The sequence below is a fragment of the Mobula birostris genome, chromosome 12 (genome assembly GCF_030028105.1).
Source record: "Mobula birostris isolate sMobBir1 chromosome 12, sMobBir1.hap1, whole genome shotgun sequence".
Classification (NCBI taxonomy): Eukaryota; Metazoa; Chordata; class Chondrichthyes; order Myliobatiformes; family Myliobatidae; genus Mobula; species Mobula birostris.
Window position 1 is genome coordinate 5,732,892 of NC_092381.1, and position 16,720 is coordinate 5,749,611.

Genomic DNA, 16,720 nt, shown 5'->3' on the forward strand with positions numbered 1-16,720 from the left:
TGGTTTATAATAGACTGAAATTCAAGTGTTCATAAGACTGATGGCATACGGAAAGAAACTATTCTTGTACCTATTTGTCCTGGCATACAGTGATCTAAAGTGCCTACCAGAAGGAAGGAGTTGGAACAGGCGATGTCCAGGGTGTGATGGGTCTACAATGATGCTGCTTGCTCGCTTCCTGACTCTAGATGCATATAAGTCCTGGATCGAGGGCAGCTTCACACCAATAATCCCTTCCGCAGCCCTGATGGTTCTTTGGAGTCTATTCTTGTCTTGTTTGGTAGCTGATCCAAACCAGACAGTGATGGACGAACAGACTGAACGGGTTACCATATGAGGAACGTCTGGTAGCTCTTGGGCTATATTCCCTGGAGCTTAGGAGAATGAGGGGCATCTCATAGAAACATTGCGAATGTTAAAGGTCCTGAACATATTAGATATGGTAGTTATTTCCCATGGTAGGTGAGTCTAGGATAAGAAGGCACGACTTCAGGATTGAAAGACATCCAATTAGAACAGAGATGCAGATAAATTACTTTAGTCAGAGGGTAGTAAATCTGTGGAATTTGTTGCAGCGAGCGACTGTGGAGGCTAAGTCATTGGGTGCATTTAAGGCAGAGATAGGTTCTTGATTAGCCAGGGCATCAGGGGGTATGGGGAGAAGGCAGGGGAGTGGGGATGATTGGAAGAATTGTATTAGCCATGATTGAATGGTGGAGCAGACTCGATGGGCCAAATGTCCTACTTCTGCTCCTATATCTTATGGTCTTAATTTTCTTAACAGTAAATGGAGTTTGTGAATTGGCAGCAGCATAGGTTTACCAGGATACTGGTCGTCTCACTATAGGAAGGATGTGGAAGTTTTAGAGAGTGCAGAGGAGATTTACCAGGATGCTGTCTGGATTGCAGAGCATGTCTTAATGACACAGGTTGAGCAAGCTAAGGCTTTTCTGTCCGGAGAAAAGGCAGATGAGAGGTGATGTGATGGAGGTCTACAAGATAAGACGTATGGTTCATAGACTGCCAGAGGCTTTTTCCAAGGTAGAAATGGCTTGTAAAAGAGATCATAATTTTGAGGTGATTGTTGGGATGTATGGGGATGGGGATGTCAGAGGTAACTTATTTTTAATGGTGGGTGCATGGTTCTTGCTGCCGGGGTGATGGTAGAAGCCGATATATTTGTGACATTTTAACAAACTCTTGGATAGACACATGGATGATAGAAAAATGGGGTGGGGTTATGTGGGAGGGAAGGGTTAGATCTTAGACTAGTTTAAAAGGTCGTCATTACATTGTGGGCCAAAGGGCCTGTGCTGTACTGTTCTATGTACTGATCAGTGTGGGAGTTTGCTTTGCAGCTATTGGCTGCCTTGGATCCATATATTTATCCATATTCCTATATTTAGATTCATAATTGCAGAGGCAAGTTACAGATAACACATTGCCTCCGTATGAAAGATACAAAGTTGTGCAATCTGGAACAGTCTGACTGCTGATCCAGCAGATGAAAGCTTGTTAGAAAATAGAAGAAGAATGGTGGTTTTATTTAGGAAGCTGTTTTGGAATGTTGAATGTTAAATGTTCAGCATTGTCTCTGGAGAATGCTGAGCTGGCCAATTGGATCTCCTCATTATCTAGTCTTTGCTGTGGTGGTTTTCGAAAGGAATATCTTGTGGGCTGAATATGGCCTGCAGCCAAGATGTCATGCATCACTGACTTAGTTGGTCCCACATCAATAAACCCCTTTCTTGTTGCCTCCCACATCAACTTGGCCTAATTAGAATGACATTGGTCTGAGTTGGAGGCACGTAGCCTGAATATTGTGGAAAATTAGATCCAATAATGCCAAATATTGTCTAGAATTAGAGATTGGTTAAGTTTACAAAGAATTATTTTAAGTATTTGATTTTATTTTGGTCTTTTAACAAAAGTAGAATGGGCCCCTCACTCCTCCAGCATGGGAGCAAATCAGAATCTGATTTTTTTTTTTAAATCACTGACATAAATAAGTTGTGAAATTTATTTAGAGACAATGTGGACCAGGCCTATTGGCCCAACAAGCTCACTGCTTAGCAGCCCACCTATTTAACCCTAGCCTAATCACAGGACAATTTACAATGTCCAATTAACCTGCTAACCACTACATCTTTGGACTACAGGAGTAAACAGCAACACCCAGAGAAAACCCACGTGTTTATGGGGAGAATATATTCACTCCTTATTGATGGCAATAGAATTGAACTTGACAGCTCATACCGCTGCAGAGTTACGCTAACTGTTGCACCATCATGCAGTCTGATTTATGCTAAATGTTCAGAAATTGTGATTGGATAAGTTAATAAAGAAATTATTTTAAGTTTGATTTTTCATCTTTTACTGAAAGTGTAATAAGTACTTCATTCCTCCACCATGGGTTCAAATCAGTGTCCACTCTGTTAGCACACCTGTATACCACATTAATGCAAGTATCTAATCAGCCAACCACGTGGTAGCAACTCAATGCATAAAAGCATGCAGGCACGGTCGAGAGATTCAGTTATCATTCAGACCAAACATCAGAATGGAGAAACAATGTGATCTAAGTGACTGACTGGAATGATTGTTGATGCCAGATTGGGTGGTTTGAGTATCTCAAACTACTCTCTAGAGTTTACAAGGAATTGTGTGAATAGCGAAAACATGCAGTGAGCAGTGGTTCTGTGGACAAAGGCACCTTGTTAATGAGGGAGGTCAGGGGAGAATGATTCAGGTTGACAGGAAGGCAACAGTAACAGAAATGACCATGAGTTACAACAGTGGTGTGCAGAAGAGCATCTCTGAATGTACAACATGTTAAACTTTGAAGTGGCTGGGCTGCAGCAGCAGATGACCACATCTTTCACTCTTTTACCTAATAGAGTGGCCGCTAGGTTTATGTTGTGAAATTTGTTTTGTGGTAGCAGTACAGTACACCTCAATGTCAGGATGCGTAGAGATGTCGAAGTATGGCCAGGAGTCTTGGGTCGTCATGATGTTGGAAACTGCAGCAACAATGGGAGGATGCTCCTGGAGCTCTGCACAGAATTAGGCCTGGTTGTAACAAATATGCTGTTTCAAGATAATCTGGAGACACCTCTGATCCAAACACAGGATCTCCTGGACTATATGCTCATGTGCCAAAAGGATGTACTGGATGTTCTACACACTAGGGTCATGCTGAATACAGACTGTTTGAGGGGAAAGTCAGACTGGCTATCAAACCAACAATAAGGAAAAGGGGACCATGGTCAAAGAGACTCCAGGTGGATAAACTCTTCGGCCGCTGAGATGTATTCCAGATCAAGCTAAGGAAGAAACTGGACAGCAAAGGCACCCCAAGCGCAGACTCTGACACAGGAAAGAAATGGGAGCACCTAAAGAATGGCATCCAAGAAACGGCTGTTGAGGTAATTGGGTACTCAAGAAGAAACGAGGACTGGTTTGATGAAAACAACATTGAAGTCTGGAACTTTCTCCAAAAGAAACACTCTTCCTCTTAAGTGCTGCTGTCTAGACCCAATGGCCATAGCAGAATACAGAGCTGCATGCAGCATCCTCCAAGCCAAATTGAGATGGATGCAGAACGAACACAGCACTATGCAGACACCATAAACATTCGAGTCTTCTATGAACCGTTGCACGTAATGTATTGTCTGAATCATCAGATTCGGAAGGCTCCAGCCTGCTGACAGACAAGGAAGCCATCATGAGGCAGAGGACAGAGCACTAAGAGAGCCTTTTCAGGGTAATCGTCACGTCCAAGAAGCACCCATTGAAATGATCACCCACTGCCCTCTTAAGACACCAACAACTGTACCATAGCTCCTGAGGATTCTTCTTTCCTCATGATTTTCGCAAGTGAAGAACCAGCCATCATCATCACAGTGCAATACATAAAAACATTGCGATAAATTGCAATAAGAAATAGTGAATAAGCAGTGCAAAGGAGGGATCGTGAAGTTGTGTTCATTGTCCATTCAGAAATCTGACGACAAAGGGGAAGAAGCTGTTTCTAAAACTTTGAATATGTCTTCAGCCTGCAAGTGTTGCTCTGCTTCTAGTGGGAACATTAGCATGCCTACAGCTCACTGACATTAATCCACAGTACAGTCTTTGTACTGTAGGAGGAAACACGTGGTCATGGTGAGAATTTACAAACTCCTTGCAGACAGTGGCAGGAATTGAACCCTGATCGATGATCGTAAATGTTGCGAAATGTTACACTAATGGCTATGAACAAACAGCACATCAAGCTATAGGCCCTTCAGCCCACATTGTTGTGCCAGACTAATTAAACCAGTCATTAAATGCCTAACTAAACTAATCCCTTCTGCCTATATAAATTTCAAAGTAAATTTATTGTCAAATTGCTTGTGTCGTATACTACCATGAGATTTATTTTCTTGCCAGCGTTCACAATAAATACAAAGGAACACAACAATCAATGAGAAAATGCACACAGGAGCAACCACTAATTTACAAAAGACAACAAACTGCAAATACAAAAAAGGGAAAACAAAATAATAAAAAAACAAAAAAATGAGAACATGATCTTGAAAGTGAGTCCATAGGTTGTAGGAAGTGTTCATTGTTGGATTGAGTTCTCCTTTCATTTGTGTACTGGGAATGACAATCTTGAATCTTCTAAACGTTTGAAGGAGGACATATGACATTTTGTGTAGGCTTTTAGGACATTATCAACACAGACTCCTCCAAATCCTGGGTGAACAATCCTGGGAATGTTTCTACAGCGTGACATGAATTTGCCCTTCTTGATGTGGATGTTAATTTTTACAAATGCTGTGTTGCTGCTCGCCAATTATGATAACACTTTAGTTGGTTTTATCTTTTTGTTAGTGTTTTTTATTATGTTCTTTATACTGCATTAGATTCGGATTAACAATCACAGTAGGCAATGTGAAACAATGGGGGTCACGGTGGCATAGTAGTTTCCATGAAACTATTACAATTCAGTGTCAGAGTTTGGAGTTCAATTCCTGTAAGGAGTTTGTACATCATCCTGTGAATGCATGTTTCCTCTGGGTGCTCTGGTTTCCTCCCACAGTCCAAAGAAATACCAGTTAGTAGGTTAATTGGTCATTGTAAATTGCCTGGTGATTAGGTTAGTGTTAAATCGGAGGGTTGCTAGGCAGTACACTCATTGGGCCAGAAAGGCCTGTTCTGCCTTGTGTCTCTAAATAAAAAAGTAAATGACATAAAATCATTTTGCTCTCCTTTACATTTGTGTACTGAAGGAATGACATTAAACAGTTTTGAATCCTATTAATAGTGTCTGTTAAAAATTGTCTTTTTGAAGATAATTTTTAAACATTGTATGCTGCGAATGACCGGCTTTGATCAGGGTCGTGTTGCCCTTTAATGACAATTGGCAAGAACTCTGGAGAAGTGCTGGGTTGTACAGAATCCAAGTAGAGTAGAAGAGTTTTTGGACAACTTTTAAATTCCCGTGCTTGCCTTTTATTTGCTTTGCCCTTGTATTTGCTTTTTAGCAGAGGACTTGGCATTTTACCATGTTATTGCTTGATACAAAGGAAGGGCTTTTTTAAAGGAGTGATCTGTTTGTTTCCATGGAAGGGGTGGATGGAACGTACAGAGATTGATGTGATTGCTAATCAACCTTGCATGTGGCACAGTAGTGTAGCAGTCAGCATAATGCTGTTACACGTCATCTGTAAGATGGTTTGATTTGTGCCACTGTCTCTAAGGAGTTTGTGTACTCCCCCCATAATATGACTCAACTTCACAGTAGGCCCAGTAGCGTAGAGGTGAGCGTAATTCTATTACAGGGAAGACATTGCTTAAAAACTGGGAAGATGTTTCACTCAATGGATACACTTGGAAGAAATGTGTTAGAGGGCGCTGTGCTATGTTGGAACAACCTCCAATGTGCCGTAAAGAAAAAGCAGCAGTTGCAAAAGAAGAGACTGAACAACCAAAAGACCCAACCACTAGTCACAGCCACACTCACAACACGCTGAAGGAACTCAGCAGGTCGGGCAGCATCCGTGGAAAAGATCGGTCAATGTTTCGGGCCGGAACCCTTTGTCAGGACTGTCACAGGATGCTGCCCGACCTGCTGAGTTCCTCCAGCGTGTTGTGAGTGTTGCTTTGACCCCAGCATCTGCAGATTATTTTGTGTTCACTAGTCACAGCCACCACTTACTCTTGCCCACACTGTACCAGAATATGTAGATCCTGGATTGGCCTGTACAGCCACCAGATGACCCACCGACAGACAACCCCTTTGGAGAAAATTTTACTCTACTTGAATGATCACATTACCACAGCACCAGCTGGGTAAGATTGGTGTTTGATTTTCCCCTTGTATTCTGTATAGTGTTTATATATTCTCCCCATGACTGTGGGTTTCTTCCGGGTGCTCCAGTTTCTTTTTGCAGTCTAAAGATGTATTGGTTAGGGTTAGTGATTTGTGGGTATGATATCTTGGGACTCGAAGCATGGTGACACTTGTGGGCTGCCCCCAGCACAATCCTCACTGGTTTGATTTATTACAAACAACACATTTCACTGTATGTTTCAGTGTACATGTGGCAAATAGTGCTCATCTTTAATCTTGTCTTGAATTCTTTTGTGAAACCCAGGCATGCAGGACAGTGATGATCACAGCAGCAGGGATAAAGGGGAGTTGGACTTGTACTTTCCACAGTAGTTGGGTTGACAGTGATTACTGCTGAAAAAGACAGTAATGAGTAATTTCATTTAAATGGGTGGAAAAGTTGGCATTTTAAATCTGTGTACCTTTATTTTCTGGGAATTAAAACAATGAAATCTTAATACAAGCTTTTCTGTAAATTGCCATGAGTTTATGAAAGGATATAAATGCAAGAGAGAGCATCAGATGATCGCCAGATTGAACTGTTCAATAAAGTAGTTTTGTTCTGTGCTTTCTAGAGTTTCAAAGAGTGATATATGATCTCACTGAAACAAAAAAGATCTTGTGCCTGACAGGATAAAAATAGGAATCATTTTGCTCCTGGATATTCTCCCTTCTCACTGTCTCATCGGAGAGATGAATCATCAGGTTCGCTGATGACAGAACAGTGGTTGGCCTCATCAACAACCACAACAAGAGGAGGTAGAATGGTGCAAGCACAGTAACTAGCATCTCAATGTGGACAAGACCAAACAGGTGATTGTGGATATTAGGAAGGTGCCGGCCACTCATTGCACATATACAGCTCATCCGTGGAGAGAGTTAGGCGCATCAAGTTTCTGGGATGCACATGACAGATGATCTCACCTGGTCCCTCAACATCACTTCTTTGGTCAAGAAAGCACAGCACCATATCCACTTCCTGAGGAGATTAAGGCAAGTGAGACTCACCTACCCCTTCAGCTACATCACCGCCTGGTATGGGAATTGCAAGTCATCTGACCACAAGTCCCTACAAAGGGTTGTGAGGGCTGCTGAATGGATCATAGGTGTCTCTCTTCCATCCTTCAGATATATTTATTAGTAGTGTTGCGTACACAGGTCCTTAGCATTATCAATGATCCCTGCCATCGGACTGCAGCATTAGGATAAAAACTGTTAGGATGGGAAACAGCTTCTTCCATAAGGCCGTAAGGCTACTGAACTTCCTGCTACCTTTTGGGTCTTATCACGCATGAAGCGCCAATAGCATTATACTGTTTTCTTTTTATTGTGTATCACAAATACACCTGATTTGTTAATTTACTAGTGGTACTAATAATGTGTCGTGTGAGTTATATATTGTGTTGTGCACCTTGGTCTGGAGAAATGTTTTGTTTGGTTGCATACATATATACAGTTGAATGACAATTAACATGAACTTGAAAAACCTGAAAGCACTTAGTACCACCAGGATCAAGCTTCTTACCCCATTGTTATAAGATTATTGAATGGTCTTCTAGCACAATGAAATGGAGTCTTGACCTCATAATCTATCTAAGGCCGTTGCACCTTAGTAGCTGCCTGCACTACACTTGCTCTGTAACTGTAACACTTTATTCTGCATTCTATTATTGTTGTACCTTGTACTATCTCAATGCACTGTTGTAATGAAGTAATCTGTGTGGAAGGCTTGCAAAACAAATTGATTCTAAATTGCTAAATTTGGTTTGTTATTGTCACTGTACCTCAGTAATTAACCAATTTAGAAGGAATAAAAGCATTGACTATTTTCTAAGCAGGAGTGGATTCAGAAATCAGAGGTGCCAAGCAATTTAGGAGTCCTAGTGCAGAAGTCCCTAAATGTTAACTTGCCGGTTGAGCTGGTAATAAGGATGGCAAATGCAATGTTAGCATTCATTTTGAGAGGACTAGAATATAAACCAAGGATAAAATGCTGAGCCGTTATAAGGTGTTAGTCCAACCACAATTGGAGTATTTTGAGCAAGTTTTAGGCCCCCATATCTAATATTTAAGGAAGGATACGCTGGCATTGGACAGAGTCCAGGGGTTTACAAGAATGATCCTGGGATTGAAAGGGTTGACACATAGAAATGTTTAATGGCTCTAGGCCTGTACCAGCTGGAATTTAGAAAAATGAGCTCTCACTGAAGCCTACCAAATATTAAAACGCTTAGTTAGAGTAGATGTGGAGAGGATGTTTCCGATAGTGGGGGAGCCTAGAACCAGAAGACACAGCCTCAGAATCAAAGCATGTCTCTCTAGAACAAAGATGAGGAATTAGTTTAGCCAGAGTGGGGTGAATCTGTGGAATTCATTGCCAAAGAGAGCTGTGGAGGGCAAGTCATTGAGTATATTTAAAGCAGTGGTTGATAGGTTCTTGATTAGTCAGGGAATCTTGATGGGCTGAGTGACCTAAATCTGCTCTTAAATTTCTGCTCTTAAATTTTTTCAATCGTTTTACTAGTCTGACAGAAGTATTTGGTATCGTGAAAATTCTGTAATGACTGCATGTTATCACCACCTGCTTTCCTTTTCTAGGTTGTGGGCCTATATCGACTTTGTGGCTCTGCTGCAGTTAAGAAAGAATTAAGAGAAGCTTTTGAGCGTGACAGCAAATCTGTTGGCTTATCTGAGAACCTGTATCCAGATATCAATGTAATTACAGGTAAATGTGATGCAGTTTTGTGCTCATTGTGATGTCCATGGAATGTCCAGGATATTGTGCAGAAATGAGAAGTTCCTCAAACACCTCCAACACTGTCATACTGCTGCACATTACTTTTTTTGTTAAGAGCTGGATTTATTAAATTTCAGTAAAGTTAGTGTTTCATTTATCATTGAAGATGTACTTTATCATTATACATTTGTACTTGACCATTTATCATTAAAGTGGCCACTTTAGGAGATACACCTGTAAACCTTGTTAATGCAGATTAATCAGCCAATCATGTGGCAGTAACTCAATGCATAAAAATATGCAGACATGGTCAAGAGGTTCAGTTGTTCAGAATCAAACTTCAGAATGGGCTAGAAAAGTGATTTCAGTGACTTTCACTAAGGAATGATGGTGCCAGATGGGGTGGTTTGTCTATCTCAGACACTGCTCGTTTTCTGGGAATTTCACACACAACAGTCTCTTGAGTTTAGAACGGTGTGAAAAGCAAAATATCCACTAAGCGGCAGTTCTGTGGGTGAAAATGCCTTGTAATGAGGGAGGTCAGAGGAGACTGGCCAGACTGGTTCTCGTTGTCATAATGACGACAGTAACTCAAATAACCACACATTACGACATTCAGAGCATCTCTGAACACACAACACGTTGAAACTTTAAGTTGATGAGCTACAACAGCAGAAGACCACACTGGCTTTCACTTCTTTACCTAATAAAGTGACCACTGAGTGCATATTTTACAAATATTTTCTTAATTGCATTATGATGTAAACCAATAGAGAGAAAAATCTATTAATATTCTCTGATTTGGATATTTCTTTCAAAATTTGCAAGATATGAACTTGCAAATACACTTCTAGCCACGCAATAAACACCACCGGTCAAAAGTTATAGTCCATAGGATGAATTAAAAATAATGATCATTTAGACTAAGTACATAGTGAAAAGTGAAGTGATTCACTTGCCTCTGTGGAGGAACAGGGGGATCTTGGGGTTCAAATCCATAGATCCCTCAAAGTTTTCACGCCAGTTGATAGGGTAGTTAATGAAGGTGTGTGGTGTGTAGGCCTTCATTAGTTAGCTGATTGAGTTCAAGAGCCATGAGGTAATATATTGCAGCTCTATATAATCCTGGTTAGAGTACACTAGGCATAATGTGTTCATTTCTGGATGCCTTATTATAGGAAGAATGTGAAAGCTTTAGAGGGGATGCAGAGGAGATTTACCAGAATGGTGCCTGGATTACAAAGCATGTCTGATGAGGAAAGGTTGAATGATCTAGGGCTTTCCTCTGGTCTGAAGGAGATTGTGAGGTGACAATAGAGATGTATAAGATAAGGGGCATAGATCGAGTGGACAGCCAAAGACTTTTCCCAGGATGGTAATAGGGTCATAATTTTAAAGTGTTGGGAAGAAAGTATAAGGGGGAGGAAATGTTGGAGGCAGGTTTTTTTAAACAGAGTGGTAGATGCATGGAATATGCTGCCAGGGGTAGTGGTAAAGGCAGCTTAGGACAATATTAGCCTTATCATGTTGGTGACTTTGCACTCTTGAAATCTTAAGATTCTGTTCTCCCCTATTCCTGTTTCATAACTTGTCACTCATCACAATTAGCATGTCCAAGCACCAGTGATAAATCTGTCAAAAATGGAATGTTTAATGCTTTTCTGAGTGTATTTTATGAAAGTTAATAAGCATCTATTGTGGATTAACTTTAAATTACTATATATGGTAATAAAGAAACTTGGCTAACAACATCAATGCATTGTTGACCAGCTCCTTTCTCTAATACTGGTTCATAGGATCTGAATTCACTTGCAGATTCAATGGCTAATGCTTTTGTGTCATCCCTTTGTCCCTCCTGTGTACTTCCACCCAGCTAGTCCCAATTTCCCACATTTGGCTCGTATCCGTTGAAGCCCACCCTTCCATATACCTATCTAAGCAATTGTTAAATGATGCCATTGTATTTGCCTCAACCACTTCCTTTGCCAGCTCAATTCATATACTCATCACCCTCTGTATGGAAAAAGTTTCCCCCCAGGTCCCTTTTAAATCTTTATCTCTCTCCCTAAACCTATTCTGCACCCCCCACCAAAGTTTTGAACTCCCTCTACCCCAGGGTAAAGACTGTAACCACCCATCTTATCTACGCTTCTCATAATTTTAAATACTTCTGTAAGATTTATCATTATGCGCTGTGTCGTATGATATGGGTGATCATGATCTTTGAATATGATTGTACTTGGCAAATGCTTCTACAGAAATTGTTTGCCATTGCCTGTACAAGATGGGTGAGCCCAGCCATTATCAATACTCTTCAGAGACTGTTTGCCTGGCGTCAGTGGTTGCTTAACCCGGATTTGTGATGTGCACCAGCTGCTCATACGACCATCCACCACCTACTCCCACGGCTTCACATGACCTTGAATTGAGGGCTAAGGAGGTGCTACACCTTTCCCAAGGTTGCCCTGCAGGTTAGAGGAAGGAAGGAGCACCTTACACCTCCTTTGGTAGAAATGTTTTTCCATCCCATGCCACCCGAATTGCCCCCCTCATTCTCCTACGTAGAGACCTAGCCTGTCTAATCTCTGCTAATAACTCTGGCCCTCTAGTCCTGGCAACCCTCAAAACTTTTCTGCACTCTTTCCATTTTAAGCATATTTTTCCTGTAATGGGGTGACCAAAGCTAAGCCCAATAGTTCAAATGTAGTCTCACTAATGACTTGACCACTGTAGCATTATGTCCCAACTCTTATACTCAGTGTCGTGACCAGCGAGCTAAATCCCTTTTTCACCATCCTGTTTACATATGATGCCACTTTCAACAAACTATACACTTGTACTCAGTGGGTCTGTTATATTGCACTACTTAGTGCTCTACCGTTCATAGTCAGTCCGATGCTGGTTTGGCTTTCCTGAATGGATCACCTCACACTTATCTGTATTGAAATTAATTTGCCACTCCTCAGCCCACTTTTCTCACTGATCAAGATCCTCCTGTAACCTACGATAACCTTCACTATCAACACTACCTTTATCCTCAAACTGTGACCCCTCATTCTGGACTTCCCCAACATCGGGAACAATCTTCCTGCATCTAGCCTATCCAACCCCTTTAGGATTTTATACATTTCAGTAAGATCCCCCCTCAATCTTTTAAATTCCAATGAGTATAAGCCTAGTCAATCCAGTCTTTCATCATACGAAAGTCCTGCCATCCCAGGAATCAACCCAGTGAACCTTCTTTGTACTCCCTCTATGGCAAGGGTGTCTTTCCTCAGATTAGGGGACCAAAACTGCACACAATACTCCAGGTGTGGTCTCACCAAGGCCTTGTACAACTGCAGTAGTACCTCCCTGCTCCTGTACTTGAATCCTCTTGCTATGAATGCCAGCATACCATTCACCTTTTTCACCGCCTGCTGTACCTGCATGCCCACTTTCAGTGACTGGTGTATAATGACACCCAGGTCTCACTGCACCTCCCCTTTTCCTAATCGGCCACCATTCAGATAATCTGTTTTCCTGTTCTTGCCACCAAAGTGGATAACCTCACATTTATCCACATTAAATTGCACCTGCCATGAACTTGCCCACTCACCTAACCTATCCAAGTCACCCTGCATCCTCTTAGCATCCTCCTCACAGCTAACACTGCCGCCGAGCTTCGTGTCATCTGCAAATTTGGAGATGCTGCATTTAATTCCCTCCTCCAAGTCATTAATATATATTGTAAACAACTGGGGTCCCAGCACTGAGCCTTGCGGTACCCCACTAGTCACTGCCTGCCATTCTGAAAAGGTCCTGTTTATTCCCACTCTTTGCTTCCTGTCTGCCAACCAATTCTCTATCCACATCAATACCATACCCCCAATACCGTGTGATTTAAGTTTGCACACTAATCTCCCGTGTGGGACCTTGTCAAAAGCTTTTTGAAAATCCAAATATACCACATCCACTGGTTCTCCCCTATCCACTCTACTAGTTACATCCTCAAAAAATTCTATGAGATTCGTCAGACATGATTTTCCTTTCACAACTCCATGCTGACTTTGTCCAATGATTTCACCGCTTTCCAAATGTGCTGTTATCACATCTTTGATAACTGACTCTAGCATTTTCCCACCACTGATGTTAGGCTAACCGGTCTATAATTCTCCGGTTTCTCTCTCCCTCCTTTTTTAAAAAGTGGGGTTACATTAGCCACCCTCCAATCCTCAGGAACTAGTCCAGGATCTAAAGAGTTTTGAAAAAATTATCACTAATGCATCCACTATTTCTTGGGCTACTTCCTTAAGCACTCTGGGATACAGACCATCTGGCCCTGGGGATTTATCTGCCTTCAATCCCTTCAATTTACCTAACACCACTTCCCTACTAACATACATTTCCCTCAGTTCCTCCATCTCACTAGACCCTCGGATCCCCTACTATTTCCGGAAGATTATTTATGTCCTCCTTAGTGAAGACAGAACCAAAGTAGTTATTCGATTGGTCTGCCATGTCCTTGCTCCCCATAATCAATTCACCTGTTTCTGTCTGCAGGGGACCTACATTTGTCTTAACCAATCTTTTTCTTTTCACATATCTATAAAAGCTTTTACAGTCAGTTTTTATGTTCCCTGCCAGTTCTCTCTCATAATCTTTTTCCCCTTCCTGATTAAGCCCTTTGTCCTCCTCTGCTGGACTCTGAATTTCTCCCAGTCCTCAGGTGAGCCACTTTTTCTGGCTAATTTGTATGCTTCTTCTTTGGAATTGATACTATCCCTAATTTCCCTTGTCAGCCACGGGTGCACTACCTTCCTTGATTTATTCTTTTGCCAAACTGGGATGAGCAATTGTTGTAGTTAATCCATGTAATCCATGCGATCTTTAAATGCCTGTCATTGCATATCCACTGTCAACCCTTTAAGTATCATTTGCCAAACAACAGGAATTCTACAGATGCTGGAAATTCAAGCAACACACATAAAAGTTGCTGGTGAACGCAGCAGGCCAGGCAGCATCTCTAGGAAGAGGTGCAGTCGACGTTTCAGGCCGAGACCCTTCGTCAGGACTAACTGAAGGAAGAGTGAGTAAGGGATTTGAAAGTTGGAGGGGGAGGGGGAGATCCAAAATGATAGGAGAAGACAGGAGGAGGAGGGATGGAGCCAAGAGCTGGACAGGTGATAGGCAAAAGGGATACGAGAGGATCATGGGACAGGAGGTCCGGGAAGAAAGACAAGGGGCGGGGGTGGACCCAGAGGATGGGCAAGGGGTATATTCGGAGGGACAGAGGGAGAAAAAGGAGAGTGAGAGAAAGAATGTGTGTATAAAAATAAGTAACAGATGGGGTACAAGTGGGAGGTGGGGCATTAGCGGAAGTTAGAGAAGTCGATGTTCATGCCATCAGGTTGGAGGCTACCCAGACGGAATATAAGGTGTTGTTCCTCCAACCTGAGTGTGGCTTCATCTTTACAGTAGAGGAGGCCGTGGATAGACATGTCAGAATGGGATGTGGAATTAAAATGTGTGGCCACTGGGAGATCCTGCTTTCTCTGGCGGACAGAGCGTAGATGTTCAGCAAAGCGGTCTCCCAGTCTGCGTCGGGTCTCGCCAATATATAAAAGGCCACATCGGGAGCACCGGACGCAGTATATCACCCCAGCCGACTCACAGGTGAAGTGTTGCCTCACCTGGAAGGACTGTTTGGGGCCCTGAATGGTGGTGAGGGAGGAAGTGTAAGGGCATGTGTAGCACTTGTTCCGCTTACACAGATAAGTGCCAGGAGGGAGATCAGTGGGGAGGGATGGGGGGGGGATGAATGGACAAGGGAGTTGTGTTGGGAGCGATCCCTGCGGAATGCAGAGAGAGGGGGGGAGGGAAAGATATGCTTAGTGGTGGGATCCCGTTGGAGGTGGCAGAAGTTACAGAGAATAATATGTTGGACCCGGAGGCTGGTGGGGTGGTAGGTGAGGACCAGGGGAACCCTATTCCTAGTGGGGTGGCGGGAGGATGGAGTGAGAGCAGATGTACGTGAAATGGGGGAGATGCATTTAAGAGCAGAGTTGATAGTGGAGGAAGGGAAGCCCCTTTCTTTAAAAAAGGAAGACATCTCCCTCGTCCTAGAATGAAAAGCGTCATCCTGAGAGCAGGTGCGGTGGAGACGGAGGAATTGCGAGAAGGGGATGGCGTTTTTGCAAGAGACAGGGTGAGAAGAGGAATAGTCCAGATAGCTGTGAGAGTCAGTAGGCTTATAGTAGACATCAGTGGATAAGCTGTCTCCAGAGACAGAGACAGAAAGATCTAGAAAGGGGAGGGAGGTGTCGGAAATGGACCAGGTAAACTTGAGGGTAGGGTGAAAGTTACCAGGTAAACTTGAGGGCAGTTAAACGCATCTCCCCCATTTCTCGTACATCTGCTCTCACTCCATCCTCCTGCCACCCCACTAGGATTAGGGTTCCCCTGGTCCTCACCTACCACCCCACCAGCTTCTGGGTCCAACATATTATTCTCCGTAACTTCCGCCACCTCCAATGGGATCCCACCACTAAGCACATCTTTCCCTCCCCCCCCCCCGCATTCCGCAGGGATCGCTCCCTACGCAACTCCCTTGTCCATTCATCCCCCCCCATCCCTCCCCACTGATCTCCCTCCTGGCACTTATCTGTGTAAGCGGAACAAGTGCTACACATGCCCTTACACTTCCTCCCTTACCACCATTCAGGACCCTAAACAGTCCTTCCAGGTGAGGCAACACTTTACCTGTGAGTCAGCTGGGGTGATATACTGCGTCCGGTGCTCCCGATGTGGCCTTTTATATATTGGCAAGACCCGACGCAGACTGGGAGACCGCTTTGCTGAACATCTACGCTCTGTCCGCCAGAGAAAGCAGGATCTCCCAGTGGCCACACATTTTAATTCCACATCCCATTCCCATTCTGACATGTCTATCCACGACCTCCTCTACTGTAAAGATGAAGCCACACTCAGGTTAGAGGAACACCTTATATTCCGTCTGGGTAGCCTCCAACCTGATGGCATGAACATCGACTTCTCTAACTTCCGCTAATGCCCCACCTCCCCATCGTACCCCATCTGTTACTTATTTTTATACACACATTCTTTCTCTCACTCTCCTTTTTCTCCCTCTGTCCCTCTGAATATACCCCTTGCCCATCCTCTGGGTTCCCCCCCCGCCCCTTGTCTTTCTTCCCAGACCTCCTGTCCCATGATCCTCTCGTATCCCTTTTGCCTATCACCTGTCCAGCTCTTGGCTCCATCCCTCCCCCTCCTGTCTTCTCCTATCATTTTGGATCTCCCCCTCCCCCTCCAACTTTCAAATCCCTTACTCACTCTTCCTTCAGTTAGTCCTGATGAAGGGTCTCGGCCTGAAACGTCGACTGCACCTCTTCCTAGAGATGCTGAGTATCATTTGCCAGTCTATCTTAGCTAATTCACGTCTCATACCTTCAAAGTTACCCTTCTTTAAGTTCAGAACCTTTGTTTCTGAATTAACTATGTCACTCTCCATCTTAATAAAGAATTCCACCATTTATGGTCACTCTTACCCAAGGGGCCTCTCACGACAAGATTGCTAATTAACCCTTCCTCATTGCTCAATACCCAGT

At 43.1% G+C, this 16,720-nt stretch overlaps 1 protein-coding gene across 4 annotated transcripts in view; it reads left to right on the forward strand.

Moving 5' to 3' along the window:
• syde2 (synapse defective 1, Rho GTPase, homolog 2 (C. elegans)) overlaps nucleotides 1-16,720 on the forward strand; it is a 140,101-nt gene that overhangs the window by 67,751 nt on the left and 55,630 nt on the right. For all 4 annotated transcript variants that reach the window (XR_011887961.1, XM_072273280.1, XM_072273281.1 and 1 more), the window contains exon 4: nucleotides 8,975-9,101. Coding sequence is in view for 3 of the 4 variants with exons in the window: in XM_072273280.1 (XP_072129381.1) it covers nucleotides 8,975-9,101 (127 nt within the window). In the remaining variant the exon portion in view is untranslated. The remainder of the gene's footprint in view (nucleotides 1-8,974; nucleotides 9,102-16,720) is intronic.